This window comes from Cucumis sativus, chromosome 6 (genome assembly GCF_000004075.3).
Source record: "Cucumis sativus cultivar 9930 chromosome 6, Cucumber_9930_V3, whole genome shotgun sequence".
NCBI classification, from domain to species: Eukaryota; Viridiplantae; Streptophyta; class Magnoliopsida; order Cucurbitales; family Cucurbitaceae; genus Cucumis; species Cucumis sativus.
Genome location: NC_026660.2, coordinates 2,919,870 through 2,935,756, shown reverse-complemented (window position 1 = coordinate 2,935,756; position 15,887 = coordinate 2,919,870). Strand labels below are relative to the sequence as shown.

Below are 15,887 nucleotides of genomic sequence, written 5' to 3'. Positions count from 1 at the left end.
TAAATTTGGCTACCTAAATCTAAACTTTTTTTTATGATTCTATTTTGAGAAAAAATCTTCCTCAACATTTCTTGAAACTTCCTCCAACTTAGCTTTTCTTCCCTTGATAAATTCTCTAAACTTCTTTCCACCGATCTCTTGCTTCTTCATCCAACATAGTTTCTACTAGTTCGAATTCCTAGTCTTCAAGGCATCTAATGATCGTGAAACATTTCATCATTTTACTAATCCATCCATCTACTTTGGCTGAACCAGTTGATCCTCTAAACACTTCAACCCCTAATGCTTCTAATTCCTTGCTATTCAATCCTACAGTCCATTTGATTTGCGAGTGTCAAGATTTATTTTCCTTAACAACTTTTCATTAAATTGAAAAAAAAAAATCACTTACATAACTTTTGGCAAGACTGTGTCTCGGTTGCTGCTTACATACTTCCTCTACCAATCTGACTCTACATAATATTTATTTCCTATCCTTACCTATCTTAACTTAATTCATTATTTGACCATGACGCTTTAAACTCATCTTAAACCTTTATCTGTCTGTTCCCTGAGAACTAATTTTTACTTTGAACTTTCACTCTTAAGCTTTCCCCATAACTTTACCTACCTTAGACTCATTACTCTTCCCTTACCCATGAAAACAAACTTACTCTAACATCAAGTTGATATCAGACTATCTATACCACAACTTAGATTTTTGCTCTCCAAGGACTAAACTTTTACTCTAAAACCAACTTGCCACACCCCCTCCCAGATTACCTACACTCAACTTGAGAGACAGCGTGAAGTCATCCGATATCGCTCCCCTTCTGAACGACACACCGGCTGACTCATAACCTTTAACCTTTAAATGAAATACAAAGGAAATCTAAGAGACGTAACTTAAATACAACTGAAAGCAACTCTTTCTACTAAATGTTAAATAAGTTTACATAGACATTTAACAACAACCAAAATTTACAAGGAAACAGACTTTAACTCCAACCCTTAAATAACTAAAATAAAATTGGCATGACAGTAGTAAGTCTAGCACACCAAGCAACACAATTTGTACACAGACAGTGTAAAACATTTTGAAGAGTGTAAGCTAAACGAGCTCAATGAGTGATAAGTTTTCAAACAAATTTTATAAACCTTTTAAAACAGTAACGTAATTTATAAACATTTTAGAACAGTGGCATAATTCATAAATAGTAATTCAAAAGACAGTAATTCATAAACCATTTTAAACAGTAACAATAAATGATAACATAAATACTTTAACATGATAGACAGTCAGTCAAATCCTTGTTTTATTTATTCGTGTATGAAGTATCTACTCCTAGGAGGTGGTAGAGTGAACTAAATACCAACTCCAAACTTTAGAGACGGGCATCCTCAATCCCTGTTCCTGGAAGATATACATCCCTTGCTTCGATCTTGGAGATAAGTGTTCTTACCTCAAATTCCTTGGCGCCTCAATACGTACCATGCTAAGAGCTATTTAAGATATCTTGGATTCGATAAAAACGTTTACAAAATCATATGCTTCAAACCCTTTAAGAATCCCTTTGCACATAAAATAAACATTTAAACGTAATCATGCCTTGGTAAACTCATTTTGTAATAAGTCTTAAACATTTAACAATATAGACGTGCTTGAATAAATACAATTATAAAATCTCATGCTTTAGAAATCATTCATAAATCAGATAACTCAACATTTAGCTTAAACATTTAATTTAAACATCAACTTTAAGAACATGCTTTGAAATCACTTAATAAATTTATTTTAATTTCTCACACTCACACATTGATTCAAGCTTTATATCCTTGCCGATTTATAAATTTGCTTGAACACGACCTCGAGATGGCCTGAGATCCATCTTCTAAAACCTTTTATTTTCCATCTCGGGTTGCCACATCCCCAAGATGAACAAGATTTGCTCTCTGTTTTTCTCTACCTTTTCTCTCAGCCGAACAAGGCCCGAGATTCTCACTTCTGTCCTGAAATTTCTTTGGCAAAACTCTTTGCCTATTAACTTCTTAGCAAACAGATGAGATAGAAGATACATATGTTATATTTTTTGTATGACATTGCTTCCTTATTAAATAATTCAAGAATTGTGTTGGAATTTTGGCCATTTTAATGTTGAGAAAGTGGCCAAAAGGGCAGTTTAAAACTCTAGAAAGAATTGTTTGGCCTATTCTTGATTTGATTAAATTCAATGTTTCTAAATTGTGGTATACAGTAATTCTAAGATTTTTGTATTCATCTTCTATAATTAGGTCATTTGGATGGTGTTGGACCTTGGAAAAAGATATAATAAACAGTATGTTATAAACCAAAAACTAGTGCTAATAGATAAACATCGGCAAAGATAGAGCACTGTACAAATAGACATCTACAAAGATAGAGCAAAGATAAACAAATATAAACAAAGATAGACAAATATAGATAAATATAAAGTACTATTCATATAGACATTGACAAAGATAGACAAAGATAGAGCACTATACTGATAGAAATTGACATTTTATTTTGTTACCTTCACTTCTTTTTCATTTATCAATTGTTTTTCTTCTGTCTTTCCTTTAAATTTAATTGCTTTGCTAGTTTATGTTGTTTGCTTTTTGCTCACCATCTATTTACAAAAAATAAATTACGATTAAGTTACATTGAATAATAGCGGTTATTAAATTAAATGAAACAAAGATATACTCAAACCTTTTTGTATTGGAGAAAGATGAAGATAGAGTTGGTTTTGGAATCGAAATATTAAGCAACAAGTGAAATGTCGAAAAAGAACTTACGTGGAAGAATAAGGCGAAGAAGAATTTCAAAAGTTTAGGTGAAAAAGGTAGGTGGGAATGAATGATTAAAAAAGAAGATGTACTACGAAAATGGTGCTAAGAAAATGAAACAGTTTGAAGAGGAGGGTTCAACTCTTTATTTCACGTTGATTTGTATGGTAATTTTGTATTTTATGCGTGATGATTGACCTTGCCTTCTATCCGATTTTTCAAAACGATTGTTTATCCTTACATAAATGATCGTGCATATGGATTCGACGATCGTTTAGGATATATTAAACGATCATTTATATATGAAGCAATTTATCACCTTCGTTTAGAGTTTATTGTTCGATTGTTTAAATTTGAAGTCTTTTTCCTCATCATCTAAACTGCACTACATGATGATGTATAATTATTTATACGATCTTGTATAATCTGAATGATCAATTATGTCTAAAGCTTTATCGTCATCGTTTAGAGTTTATTATCTGATCGTTTAAATTTGAGGCTTTTTCGTCATTGTTTAAAACAATCTACACGATCGTGTATCATTTTCTACACGATCTTGTATCATGATCGTTTAGAAGATTACTTGTCTGCATGTGGTTGATTAATCACATATTGACAGAGGTATTTCTGGCATTTAACATTGTATGCCTGTGAGTTTTTTCCATTTTCAAAATTGTTTTATACGGTGTAAATATTTTCACGTCTTGTTTTATTTTTTAAAAATTCGCATGAAAAGAACATTGAAAAGAAAGAAAAGAAAATGAAAATGAGTTGAGTTGGATTGGGTTAGAGAAATTTTTTTAGGAGATAGTTGCAAATTTAGCAATCAGATTCAAAATAATTAAGTATATAGCAACATTTTGAAAAAAAATTACAAATATAGCAAAATTTGTCAATTTCTATTAATGATAGAAGACCATGTTGTAAATATTGGTCTATCGCTGGTAGATCATAGAAGTCTATCAACGAGATAGTTTTGCTATAATTGTAATTTTTTTTAAAAGGTTGTTATATTCTTAATTATTATTCCTAAAATTGTATCTATTACAAATTTTCTTTTTTTAGACCAACGGTCAAATTGACAACCCAAATAAGATCTTCAACCCAACCCAACCCGAATTTTGAGGGTTGGGTGGTAAGAGTATTTATTTGTTTTCTTTTTTTTTAAATATATTATTTATTAACTTAAAATACTTAAATATGTATACAACACATTTTAATAACTAAAATTTCATAAAACTCAAATGTTAAATATAAAAAATTAACATATTTCCTACATATTTATGACATAGGAATGTACCAAAGCTAGTACTCTCACATTGGTCTACTTGGAAGACGTGAACGAATCAGACAATTTTATAAGAGGAGACCCACAATCATATAAAAGCATTACTCTTCCAATTTGATATATGCATATATATATGATTATTCTATTTTTTGAAAATGAATGATATGTGTGTGTGTAAAGTGGAAATAGAAATATGTGAAATTGTAAATGGTGGGAACATGGGAAATTTAGAGTGAATTGAAATATCCGTAAAAGAATTAAATTTGGGAAAAGGGGTTTGTAATTTCCATATTTAGTAATTAGAAATTGAAAAAGATGAAGATTAAATAGAAAATATGAATGGTAGAATGAATAGGAGTGAGCTATAGAGACGGACACAACACAGGGGAGTGATTGAGAGACTTGTTCATTTTCGGTGAAATTTGAAAATTAAAAATAAAAAATCACCAGGGTCCCACAGCGTAGCCAATCAGAGCCCTTCAAAAATTGGTCTCACCTGTCAGATTAAAGGTAGAACGGTGATTGGAGGACTTAGATCAATACGGGTGGACGGTCAAAGAGTGGTAGAGACTACATAAGATAATTTCCTTTTTCGAAGTGAGTTTTTTTCAATTTTTTTTTTTTAAAAAAGAAATTGTTCAAGACTGTGGTAGCACGTGCCACACCTGTCATTACCAAAGTAAAAAAGAAGACCGAATCTTGATCCGACGACCATATCTTCCCGGCAACATCGCTCTTCATCCAACGGTCACTATTCTTTTCTAATTCAATCCGTTAGATTTCCATCACACGGTTGTAATTGAATCTCACTCCCTCCCTTTTTATTCATCTAAACCCGCCCCCTTTTCCTTTTCGAAGCAAAGCGGAAGTGAAACTCTAATAAAAACCGTCCCTTGGTTTTGTTGAGGACCTTCTTTTCCTAATTTTGCGCTATTCCTTCATTCCCTTTGATCATCCTGCGTCTCTCGCCGGAGATGTTGTTGACGCCGGCTTCCCAAACTGCCTTTCTTACTACAAGAATCTCCAGGTACAGAGCTTACTGAACGGACAAAAAGGGCAAAGATCTGTTTCATACTGGGAAGTGAAGTTGTATTCAGTTTTTTTTTTCTTTTTTTCTCTTCCGATGGACGGCCAGAAAAATCAGGCGAAACTTACGAGAACACAATCTTCGCTTCTTCGTTCATCCCCGACTCTCCGTTCCATTCAGAGTTTGTCTTCGGTCACTGAGGAGGATGTAACTGAAACCGAAAGTGAAGACCGGAATCGGAAGAACAAGAAGCTTCGTCGGAGCCGGTCGTCGGCGAGGAATTGGTCGATGTGTTTTGCTAATCCTGTTTTGGGTTTGCTTCTTTGTTTCACTCTCTTCTCCATTTCTTGCTTCTTTTTCTTCTCTTATGCACGGAAGGAAGAGATTGCGACTTCGGAGAACCTTCTACTGGCATTGGTCTTCGTTGCGATTGCGCTCTTCTTCGCCAACAAAAACAAGGTTTTAATCCAGCAGACGGTTTCGATTTTGAAACATTCATGGGATGAAAATGCGAGACGGTTTGGGTTTACGAGTACTAATGCGAAGCCAGTGAAGTGGTTTATTGGTAATCCTAACCCCAATTTTGAAGCCAAGAAGAAGAGACAAATAATCAGAGAAGGGGTTGAGTTCTACAGCAATGGGGATTTCTACGAAGGAGAGTTTCATAAAGGGAAGAGTAATGGAAGTGGGGTTTACAATTACTTTGCGAATGGAAGGTATGAAGGGGATTGGATCGACGGGTGGTACGATGGGTATGGAATTGAGAGCTGGGCGAGAGGAAGCCGATACAGAGGCCAATACAGGCAGGGATTGAGGCATGGATTTGGGGTTTATAGGTTCTATACAGGTGATTCTTATGCAGGAGAATGGTATAATGGACAGAGCCATGGGATTGGCATTCAAACATGCTCTGATGGCAGTTGTTATGTGGGCGAGTTCAAGCATGGCGCCAAGCACGGCCTTGGTTGTTACCATTTTAGGTGAGGTCTCTTAACTGTACATTTTGAGTTGCCGTTACTTATGTTTTGGTGTTGATTTGTCATTTGACTTTTTTCTTTTGCATCAATTGTTATACATGATCTTAAATGTTACTTTGAGAATCTCTATCTTCTCTCTTATACATCATTATGTCTAGTTTCTCTTATAGCCGTTCATTCTGGATTGGATCTGGTGGTAGTTGTCCAATTCAATATTTATGAGATATCTCTGAAATGATTGACTGTGTGTTTGATGATACTATTGATCGTATTGGAGCATTGAATGAGAATCAATGCCAATTTATGAGGTCAATCTCTTAATTTTCTTTGGATGATTGGTAATACTATCCAGGAATGGAGATAGATATGCAGGGGAGTACTTTGGGGACAAAATACATGGGTTTGGTGCATATCACTTTGCCAATGGGCATTGTTATGAAGGGTCATGGCATGAAGGGCAGAAGCAAGGCTTCGGAATGTACACGTTCCGAAACATCGAGAGTCGATGTGGTGAATGGGATGCAGGCCATCTCAAGAACCCTCTTCCCTCTCTTACTGATTTAGTCCTTGGAGCAGTTCAGGTAGCAGTGATAAGTTTGTTCATATAGGCTGTAGCTGCTGTTATTCAGATGCTAATTCTTAATGCTGATTATAGTTTTATAATAACAATTCAATAGGCTGCTCGGAAGACGGCACAGAATGCAATTAAGATCGAGCCAGTGGATGAGGAGGTGAACAAGGCAGTAGTAGCGGCTAACAGAGCGGCCAATGCTGCTAGAGTTGCTGCAGTGAAAGCTGTTCAAAACAGAATGTAAGGGGAGTTTTGTGATATAGGCGTTTAAACAACCAAAAAAAAAAAAAAAGAAAGTGTAAAGTTTGGCTAATTTTGAGTACTTTGTGGAGGAAACAACAACACAACCCTGCTGAGCAAAAAGTTCATCAGAGGTTGAGGGGAGCTTTTTATTAGTTTTTTTCTTTTCTTTCTTTTTTAGGTTTTTTCATGGTGGTCACAATCTAACATGTATATACTTCCTTGTATATCAATGCAAGCTTCATCTTTCATCAACTCTTTTTTCTTTGTCTATATTATTATTATTGGTTTAAGAGTTGATCAAGAGGGAAATGAGAAGAGAGGAGACAAAAGCCACGTGGAGGATGGGATGGGATGGCATGGCCACATCAGATTGGCTTTTTAGATGTTAGAATTTGAGAAGGAATTAGTAAGCTAGAAGCAACTAGTCACATCTTTCCATTTTCCTTTTCAATATTATAACTTATCCATAATTTCCTCTTATCTAAGCTTGTTTGCCTCTCGGATAAAGATTATCTAAAATCTCGGTATTCTTTTTTTATAATTTTGCGAGTTCAACATCAGATGAATCGATTTGTATTACTGTTTCATGAAACGCAAAAAAATAACCAATAAAATGTTGCCGAAGGATGAATGGCCCCTCAAAATAGTACAAAAACGAAATAGAATAAAAAGAATGAATAGTTTTTTCTTTTTTGTTGGTTTGTTGTTTGAGAAATAATTTTTTAGTGGATCAAATCACCATTGAAATTACGAACCATCTACTCAAATGAGTGCATTTGGGAGATCATTACTGGTAACCTATTCAATCAATGTCATAGAATTTGGGAATAATTATACCCAAAGAATTTATATTAGTAAAATATGTGTCTTATTAACAATTATTATAATCATCTATATATTCTATAAAATTAAAATCTCAATATTGATATTCACAACTATATTAAAGATAATCCACAATTGAGATGAGCATAGATCTACTCCACTATTTTAAAGTTAAAATCTCAACTCCAGTATTTGGCGAACAAAATTGAAATCTCAACAGATAAATTAAAACCAGTGGGCTAAAGTATGTATATATATGTGTGTGTAGAATTGAATATATATGGGAAAAGTGCGATGAATTTGTGTAGAAATATATGTGTTAGGTTTGAAGGGTTAGGAGAGTGAGCGTTAAAAGGATGAAGAAAAGTTCCCCACCAATTGATCAAAACTCATGTCCATGGCCACGTCACTTCCGACATAAGTAACATGACTGTCGGACATGATATCTCATTTCCAAAAATCATTTCTTTTTATTTCTTTTATAATTCTTATTTTTCGTTTTCATCCACTAATTACAATTATATTATAAATATTGTCTCTTAGTTGTTTAAGATACAATGTATATACCATAACAAATTACTTTTTTCCTAAACAAGTCGCAACGCTACTCCTCCACACATGCACATCTTTTTTTTCTTTTTTTTATTTGTGTACCATCTATAAACTTATAAACTTCTATATTATGATATACATTTAATAAACTTAGACTAAATATGTGAGAATAAGTTAGACAAACCCATCAAATGGTCTTAATTTCAATATCTAATACTATGAGCTATAGAAATGTGTGTAGATCAATAAAAGAAAACATATAGATTTAATTTAGCATATAGTATTTTTATAAGAAAAGTAGATGCATAGTTAGGGAATTTCAATATTAATGGAAGTAAGATTCTATTTTGGGAGCGGGTTGCTTTTAAAGTTTAAATACTGCCTCTGCCTCTTCTCTCTGTTGCTTTCTTTAATAATTCTTTTGCATCTATTTAATTTGAGTGTTGGGATTATTTATTTTTCTTGATATAAACAACACAGTTTCTTCCCTATTCCTCCTCTGACTTTTTGACCAATCTTTTCTTCTCTTTCCCTAATAAATAAATAATATATAAATGGTATTAATAGCATGTCTTCTCTGCCCATGTCCCCAGAAATCAAGGATATCCTCAAGTTTTAATGGCTCAATTTACTATACATACATATACAAATTACTGATAACAAAAACCATGTAATGTAGTTTTATTTAGTCTATTTTTATTTCATATTTTCAAATGTCACATTAACGTGCTTTCCCTCTATCCAGCCGTGGCAACTAATGCGCTAAACATTCACTTATATAAACTTTAAGTATGTTTGATTTACATTTTCATAGAAACCTAGATTCCACATCTATTATATATATATATAAAGTAAAACTCATTCCCTAATACATATAAAGTAAATCACATTGCCTTTTCAAAATAAATAAATAAATCGTATTATACTATAAAAAAAATATTAAAGTATCTCTAACAAAAATATGTTATCATTAATACAAGTTGGTGAGATTATTTAGTTCTAATAACCGAGTTTGATTAAAAATTCATCTACATATATTCTAGGGCACATATTATTGTATTTTAATTTATTCTTTTTCTTTCGTGTTTCTTACATTTGCAAAAAAGTTGGATTTTTTTTTTCAGAAAGTGTTACAAATGGGTTCTCTTCTCATAATATGAAAAACTGACTAAAGTTAAATGTATGCAAGAAGCTAACGTGACACTATTTTATATTTAATTTAATTTTAGGTGGCAAATTCAATTTATAATATATATAAAAAAGAAAAGAGAATCATAAAGGTCTGGGCAAATTAATATTGAGTAAAAATAGTATTATAATACATGAAATGGATTAAAAATTGTAGTGCCACTGATTTAGAATAATGCATGTATGCAAAATGAGAGGTTCTACATTTGAAAATGTTGCTAAGTCCTTTTGCATTTTAGATCTTAAATGTGAAAGAAAAGTTACAAATGCTAATCTTTAAATTCTTTCATAAACAAAAACATGCTCAAATAAAAAGAGATTGCAGGCTTTTGCCTAAAGAATTTATGCTTTTAATAGCACTTTTGGAGAAAGTAGTTGATTAATTTTTCTATTTTGGAGAGCTATTTATTCCTAGTTTTATAGTTCAATTTAAAAATCTTAATCATAAAACTCAAAAACTATATTAAAAATGATTAAAATGGGAGATTAAAGAAAGTGTATATATAGATGGTGATGGGGCCAATTTGTCTAAAATGAGTTGATAATAATAATAATAATTGTAATAATATGTTAGATATGAATTAGGTTACCTAATCTTTGGGACTCTCAAATCTCAAGAAAATATATGTCAGCCTTTACATTACAATTTTGCAAAAGGATTAGTTGAACTTTGACAGCTATGCCTATTGGTATCATCCACCAAACTCTTTCAATTCACACATTACTAAATATTAATTTAAGAATATATACTCAAAATTTACAATGCCCACCCTAAAAATACAAGCATAAGATGTCAAATTATGAGGAAACAAATAGTATAATTCATTACATTTTAGATTTATATGTAACTTTATTACCTTCAATTCTCTTTTAATTAATCAACTTTCAATACTCCATTTTGGTTTTATATCTAAATTACTTTCTAACTTTATGTTTTAGTCTTTTTATCTTTCCTTATTTTTATTAATAATTTAACCTCGCTTTAAGAATAAAAAATGTGGTTTCACCAAAGTGGTATTAAAAAGAGTTGGATTGGCATTTACTTACCTCATTATTCTGGGGTTGGAGGAGGTGCATGTCATGTCACTTTATTCAAATCTTATAATTTGATATTTTCTTAAGTTTTCATTTAGCCTTCTTGCTTGAAGTAGAAGCTCATGTCTCTTTTCTTTCTTCTTTCTTTTACATGGTCCAAAAGAACAATCATGAATTTTTAATTCTATTTACTATTCTTTGATAAATTAAAAAGGATGATGGAATTATTATAGTCCATGATCATGTAGCTGTGTGTTTACGGATTTGGAAGTTTGGGGCATGCTCACACCTATGCCCTTCATTATATCCATGAAGTGAGAGCATTCATTATTTACCCAAAATTTTATATTAAATTTTGCTTTTCCTCCTTATTTGTACTTTTAGATTATTGTTAGTTGTTTTAGCTTTTGCTTATCATTTTTCTTTCAATAATACAATCTCACCAATTCTTTTCGTACTCGGTCACATTCTAATATGAAATTTAAAAGTATGAAAATGAATCCAATAAAATTGAGAAATCTTTCAAATTTTGTAACTGCAACGTCAAAGTGGAACGAAAAGTAATGTTGATTGAATGATAGATTGTTGCAAGAAGGCATAAGTGGTTTTGAACCCAAAATTGTTATTACTATTTTTCGGCCTAATCAACATCTTTATATCATTTTTCATAATCTTTACTTTCATTTTTGTCAACCCCAAATAGCCTACTCTACCATCGTTATTTAAAAAATGTTTCAATGTTCTAATTTTTTTTCATATAGTTAGGTTTTAAACGATTTATTCTTATGTTTAAATCTTCTATTTCTTCTTTATCATTTTTAGCAACATTCTTTGAAGCTTTTTCACCATTGTTCAATGTTCTTCTTCATTTTCATCATATTCGAGAAAATCAAGATCGTTTAAATATCATTTTGAATGACCAACATGATCGTTTACCATTATCAACACGAATGTTTACCATGATTACCACGATCGTTTAAAATTGAAGTCTTTTTTTCATCACTTAAAATGAATTACACAATCGTGTTGACATGAGCTAAACGATCGTTTACCATAGTCAACATGATTATTTAGCATGATTAACACGTACGGTTGTTTAGTATGATTAACACAATCGTTAGATTTGAAGTTTTTAACGATTATTTACATTGGACTACATGATCGCTTATCATAATCAATACAATCATTTTCTATGGTCAACACGATCGTTTAAATTTGAAATCTTTTTCTCTATCGTTAAAAAAGAACTACATGATCATGTATCATGACCTAAACGATCGTAGATAATTCATTTAGATTGTTGTAACACGGTCGTTTAGAAGAATATTACTCCGTGCGCATGTGACCGATTAATCGCGTGTTGACTAGGGTATTTTTGGTATTTTCCATTGTCATATTGTATGCTTTTTCCATTTTTGAAATTGTTTTATAGAGTGTAAAGATTTTACTAGTTTGTTATATTTTTTAAAATGATGGCAAGATCAAAGACATTGGCGGTTAGTAAAATAGTTATACCGATCATCCACCCACCATTTAATCATGCAACTTTGGTGAAAACTTGTTGAAACAAAAATCCCTATTTGAAACTATAGACACAGGTCTTCCATATTGACTTATGATTTTGTCAACATATAAATTAGCCAATTTGTCTAATGGGGAGGTCTTTTTTACGAGGATGAAACATTGTTTTGGTGAACTTGTCCATAATTATCCAAATTCCATAAAAAAAACCACTTGGGGTCTTGGGTAGCCCAAATAAGAAGACCATAGTAATATATTCTCATTTCCAATCGTGACTTGGCAAAGGACATAATAATCCACCAACCTTATGGCGTTGTAGTTTTACTTGTTGACAAGTCAAACACTTGGCCACAAACTCGACTATCTCCCTTTCATAAAGAGGTAGGGGGCGACAACTAAAGAGGTAGTGAGACTGACCGCAATTGCAGGAATAGATTGACTTTCTTTCATTTTGTTTTTGAAAGTGTAAGTCCTTTCGTGAGGAAAATTTGATTTATTTAAATTATTTGATAAAAGATCCCACTCACTAGGCGTTTTTGTCTAACCCTTCAACTGTTTTGTTTTATTCCCCTTCAAGTAGCGAAAGACATCTGGCGTTGAACTTACAGTCTTAGTCACCTATTGTGCCTCCTTAATTGTATCATTTTGATAGTGGTTATTGTTATCTCACATAGCATGTCGAAGCTAGGCGAGAAAAGTCAAGTCGTAGGTTTGAGTCTATATTTTCCTTCTTTTGAAAAACTTGTATACTAAGAATCAAATGTACCCTTGCAATTTGTTTATCAGTAAAGTTTTCTTGCTTCATTCAAGTCCAATTTCTATGTTTAAATTTTGTGGTATAAGAAGTTGTTCTGCTTACTAAGCGTTCAGCATGCTGTCCGCGAGAGACACACGTTGAATGATTAGACGACATGCCTCCACTTGGTCACATGAAGTGACATTAGGAGCGGAGCGTGACACAGTGCCCTCATCAATTGGATTTGGTATGGTGTGGGTACTATGTCCAAAAGTATATGCACAAAGTAGTACATAATTCTAGTACTTCCATTACTAGCCTTGTAAGTAAATACTTCACTTTTTATATGTTACAATCTACTAAATGATCTAAACTTATTATTTCCTTATCTTTCTTTCTCTGTGTAGTTCAATACAAAAAATGCATATAGCCAAGTTCGTGTAAGGTTTTGTTGTATGATTTGTGTAAGGTTTTACTTGTACATGTTTATTAAAATCTTGGTGGGAGTTAAGTTAGATGTTGACTCTAGTTTGTGAAGAAACTTGTGGTTTGTGGTTGTCCATATATTTCATAATTGTTTCGGGTCTTTCTGCTTGTAGCTTTTGTAGGGGCAAGCGATTCCTATAGATAATATAATGAAGTGTTGAATCTTGATGAGTTTTTAGAGGGACAGACCATCCCATAGTTTTTGGAAGGGCAAGCGGTCATGTAATAATTGTGGTTTCTAGATGGAGAACTATTATCTAACCATCATCTATACATTGTTAGAAGATTTTTTGTTTTCGATTTTACAGTGTGTATATTGATATGTGATTATATATACATATAAATAGAAATATTTTTTTGCTTGCCAGGTAGGACACCACATTACTTTATGGAAGTGTGTAATTGATATAGAAGTCTTGGAAGTGATGTGTACTGATATGTGATTATATTTCTACGTATAGGTGTTGGATGATATGTATTTGATGTTTTTAGTAGAATAATCATGTTTTTCTATATTGTACTATATTGTAGTACTATATGGAAGTGTGCTGATATTTTAGGTGTAGGATCTTATTGCATGTGAAATAGAAATGTTATTGGTTTGCTATGGAGCCCAACATGTATGCATATGGTAGGCATTCTAGCTAGCAAACAATTTTTTCTATATATTTTAAACAATATACGATGATGAACATTTTTGAACATAAACCGAGATAATTAATGCCATTTTTTAACTATTTGGCATCATAAAAAATGGAAAATTCAACAATTATTAAAAAAAATGGTAAAGTCGGAGAACCGACATAAAAAATAAACCACCATTAAAAGGTTTTAAAACACGTTCATAGACGTCACTTAAGAACTAACACCGTAGTACCTCTATGATGTCGATTTTAAACTAACATTGTTGCCATTTTTAATGTTGATTTATAACTGACAATAAAAACCTATAATAACATATTCAATGACAACTAAGAACGTGCATTTATAATGTCTGTTTTAAATCTACATCAAAGATCATTTTTGTTGTTGGAAGAATAAAAAGCAATTTTAAAAAACAAAAAACCGAACCCACATAATTTTTACTTCAAGAAATTATCTTTTTAATCTCTAGGTTTGATGAATATGTGTGTTTGGTCAATAAATTTTAAAGACGTAATTTCCAAGTTTACATAATTAACTCATTTGATTCTCAAGTTTTTTCATTTGGTTTTTAAGATTTTTAAACCAGGTTTAGAAGATACTAGAAGTATTTTTTTTTGTTTGATTCTTTAAAAATAATTACATGATATTTAAAATTAGAAAAAAAATAGTTTTAGAAATTATTCTTCGAATGTAAAATACGTAAAACTATTTGATGAACTTTTTAAATTCATTTTTCAAAACTCATAAATTAAAAAAATACATTTTGAAAATTCATAAACTAAAGGAATCTATACTCAACTTCAAAAGTAAAAGGATAATTTTTCCTTTTTACTTTTCCAAATTAGAAAAGATTTGAGAAATAAGAAATTTTGTTGGTGGATGCAGTTTTTACTATTTATCATCCAAATCACGACTTAAAGTAAACCGTTTCAAATTCATCTTTGTTAAACTAATACCATACCAATAAAGTCATCGTTGAAAAATTATATGATATAAATTATCACCCTTTAAATTACACTAGAGTCATCCTTAAAATGTTTTTTCTTATGATATAAATGATCACCCTTTAAATTACACTAAAGTCATCCTTGAAATGTTTTTTCTTTATATCCATAGTCACACCCAACTAATCTCACGAGACAACCTGTCTAATCCTACAACATTTGGGTGTCAAGTATCCGCCTAATTCACAACATTTGGGTGTCAAATATCCACCTAATCCTACAACATTTGGGTGTTAAATATCTATTTAGTAAATGAAAAAAAAAAAGGGTCGTGAATCAAAATTCAATATTCTTTTGCTTTAAAGATCTAGATGACAAGAAAAACGATAAACAACCTAATATTTTCGAATAAGATACCAGAGCTAAATACAAAACCAATACTCAAGTACCGTCTTAAGACCAGGTTATTGGAAATATAAAAGAATTAGAAACAGGAAATTCTCAATAAAATTGAGAAGATTGATGTGAAGGAGGTGGAGGTGGAGGTGGAGGTGGAGGAACTTGTGGTTCATGTGCTGAAAGAGGGGAGGGAACCTCTTTAGAGGGCAGTTTGCTGAGGAGAATACTAGTTGGTGCCAGAAGATGAAAATGAATTCTGCCTCTTTTCCCCATGCGGTGGCAAGTGGAAGAAACAAGGATTGAATAGGCCCTTCGAACAAAGGACAATAAGGAGGTGATGAAAAAGATTTCTGTCGGACCTGTTGAGCATTGTCGTTAGGCCTAGACTATTTTTTCAAAGCATTGATTGGAGAATCCCATCTCGTTCAGAGAGTGTGAGGACTTGGACGTCTCGTTTCATTGTGGAGGAAATCGAGGTCATTTTTGGAGTGATAGGAATAAGTTTTCGGGTCTGGACGACTTCTCCAGGGCTTTTTTCCCAAAATAATTGGAATTTTCTGAAGGGGGCCTTAGAAAATGTATTCAAACATTTTTTTGAAAGTGGTATTCTGAATCACTCTCTTTTGGAAACATTTGTGTCTTATTCCCAAGGAAAATGCTAAGAGG

General features: G+C 32.1%; 1 protein-coding gene across 1 annotated transcript; it reads left to right on the top strand.

The window, feature by feature from the left end:
- The first annotated feature begins 4,922 nt into the window (after positions 1–4,922).
- Positions 4,923–7,145, top strand: LOC101219961 (MORN repeat-containing protein 1). Its single transcript, XM_004140817.3, has 3 exons — positions 4,923–6,082; positions 6,432–6,660; positions 6,757–7,145. The coding sequence occupies exons 1-3, from the start codon at positions 5,199–5,201 to the stop codon at positions 6,892–6,894; spliced, it is 1,251 nt and encodes a 416-aa protein (XP_004140865.2). The 5' UTR covers positions 4,923–5,198; the 3' UTR covers positions 6,895–7,145.
- The last annotated feature ends 8,742 nt before the right edge of the window (positions 7,146–15,887 follow it).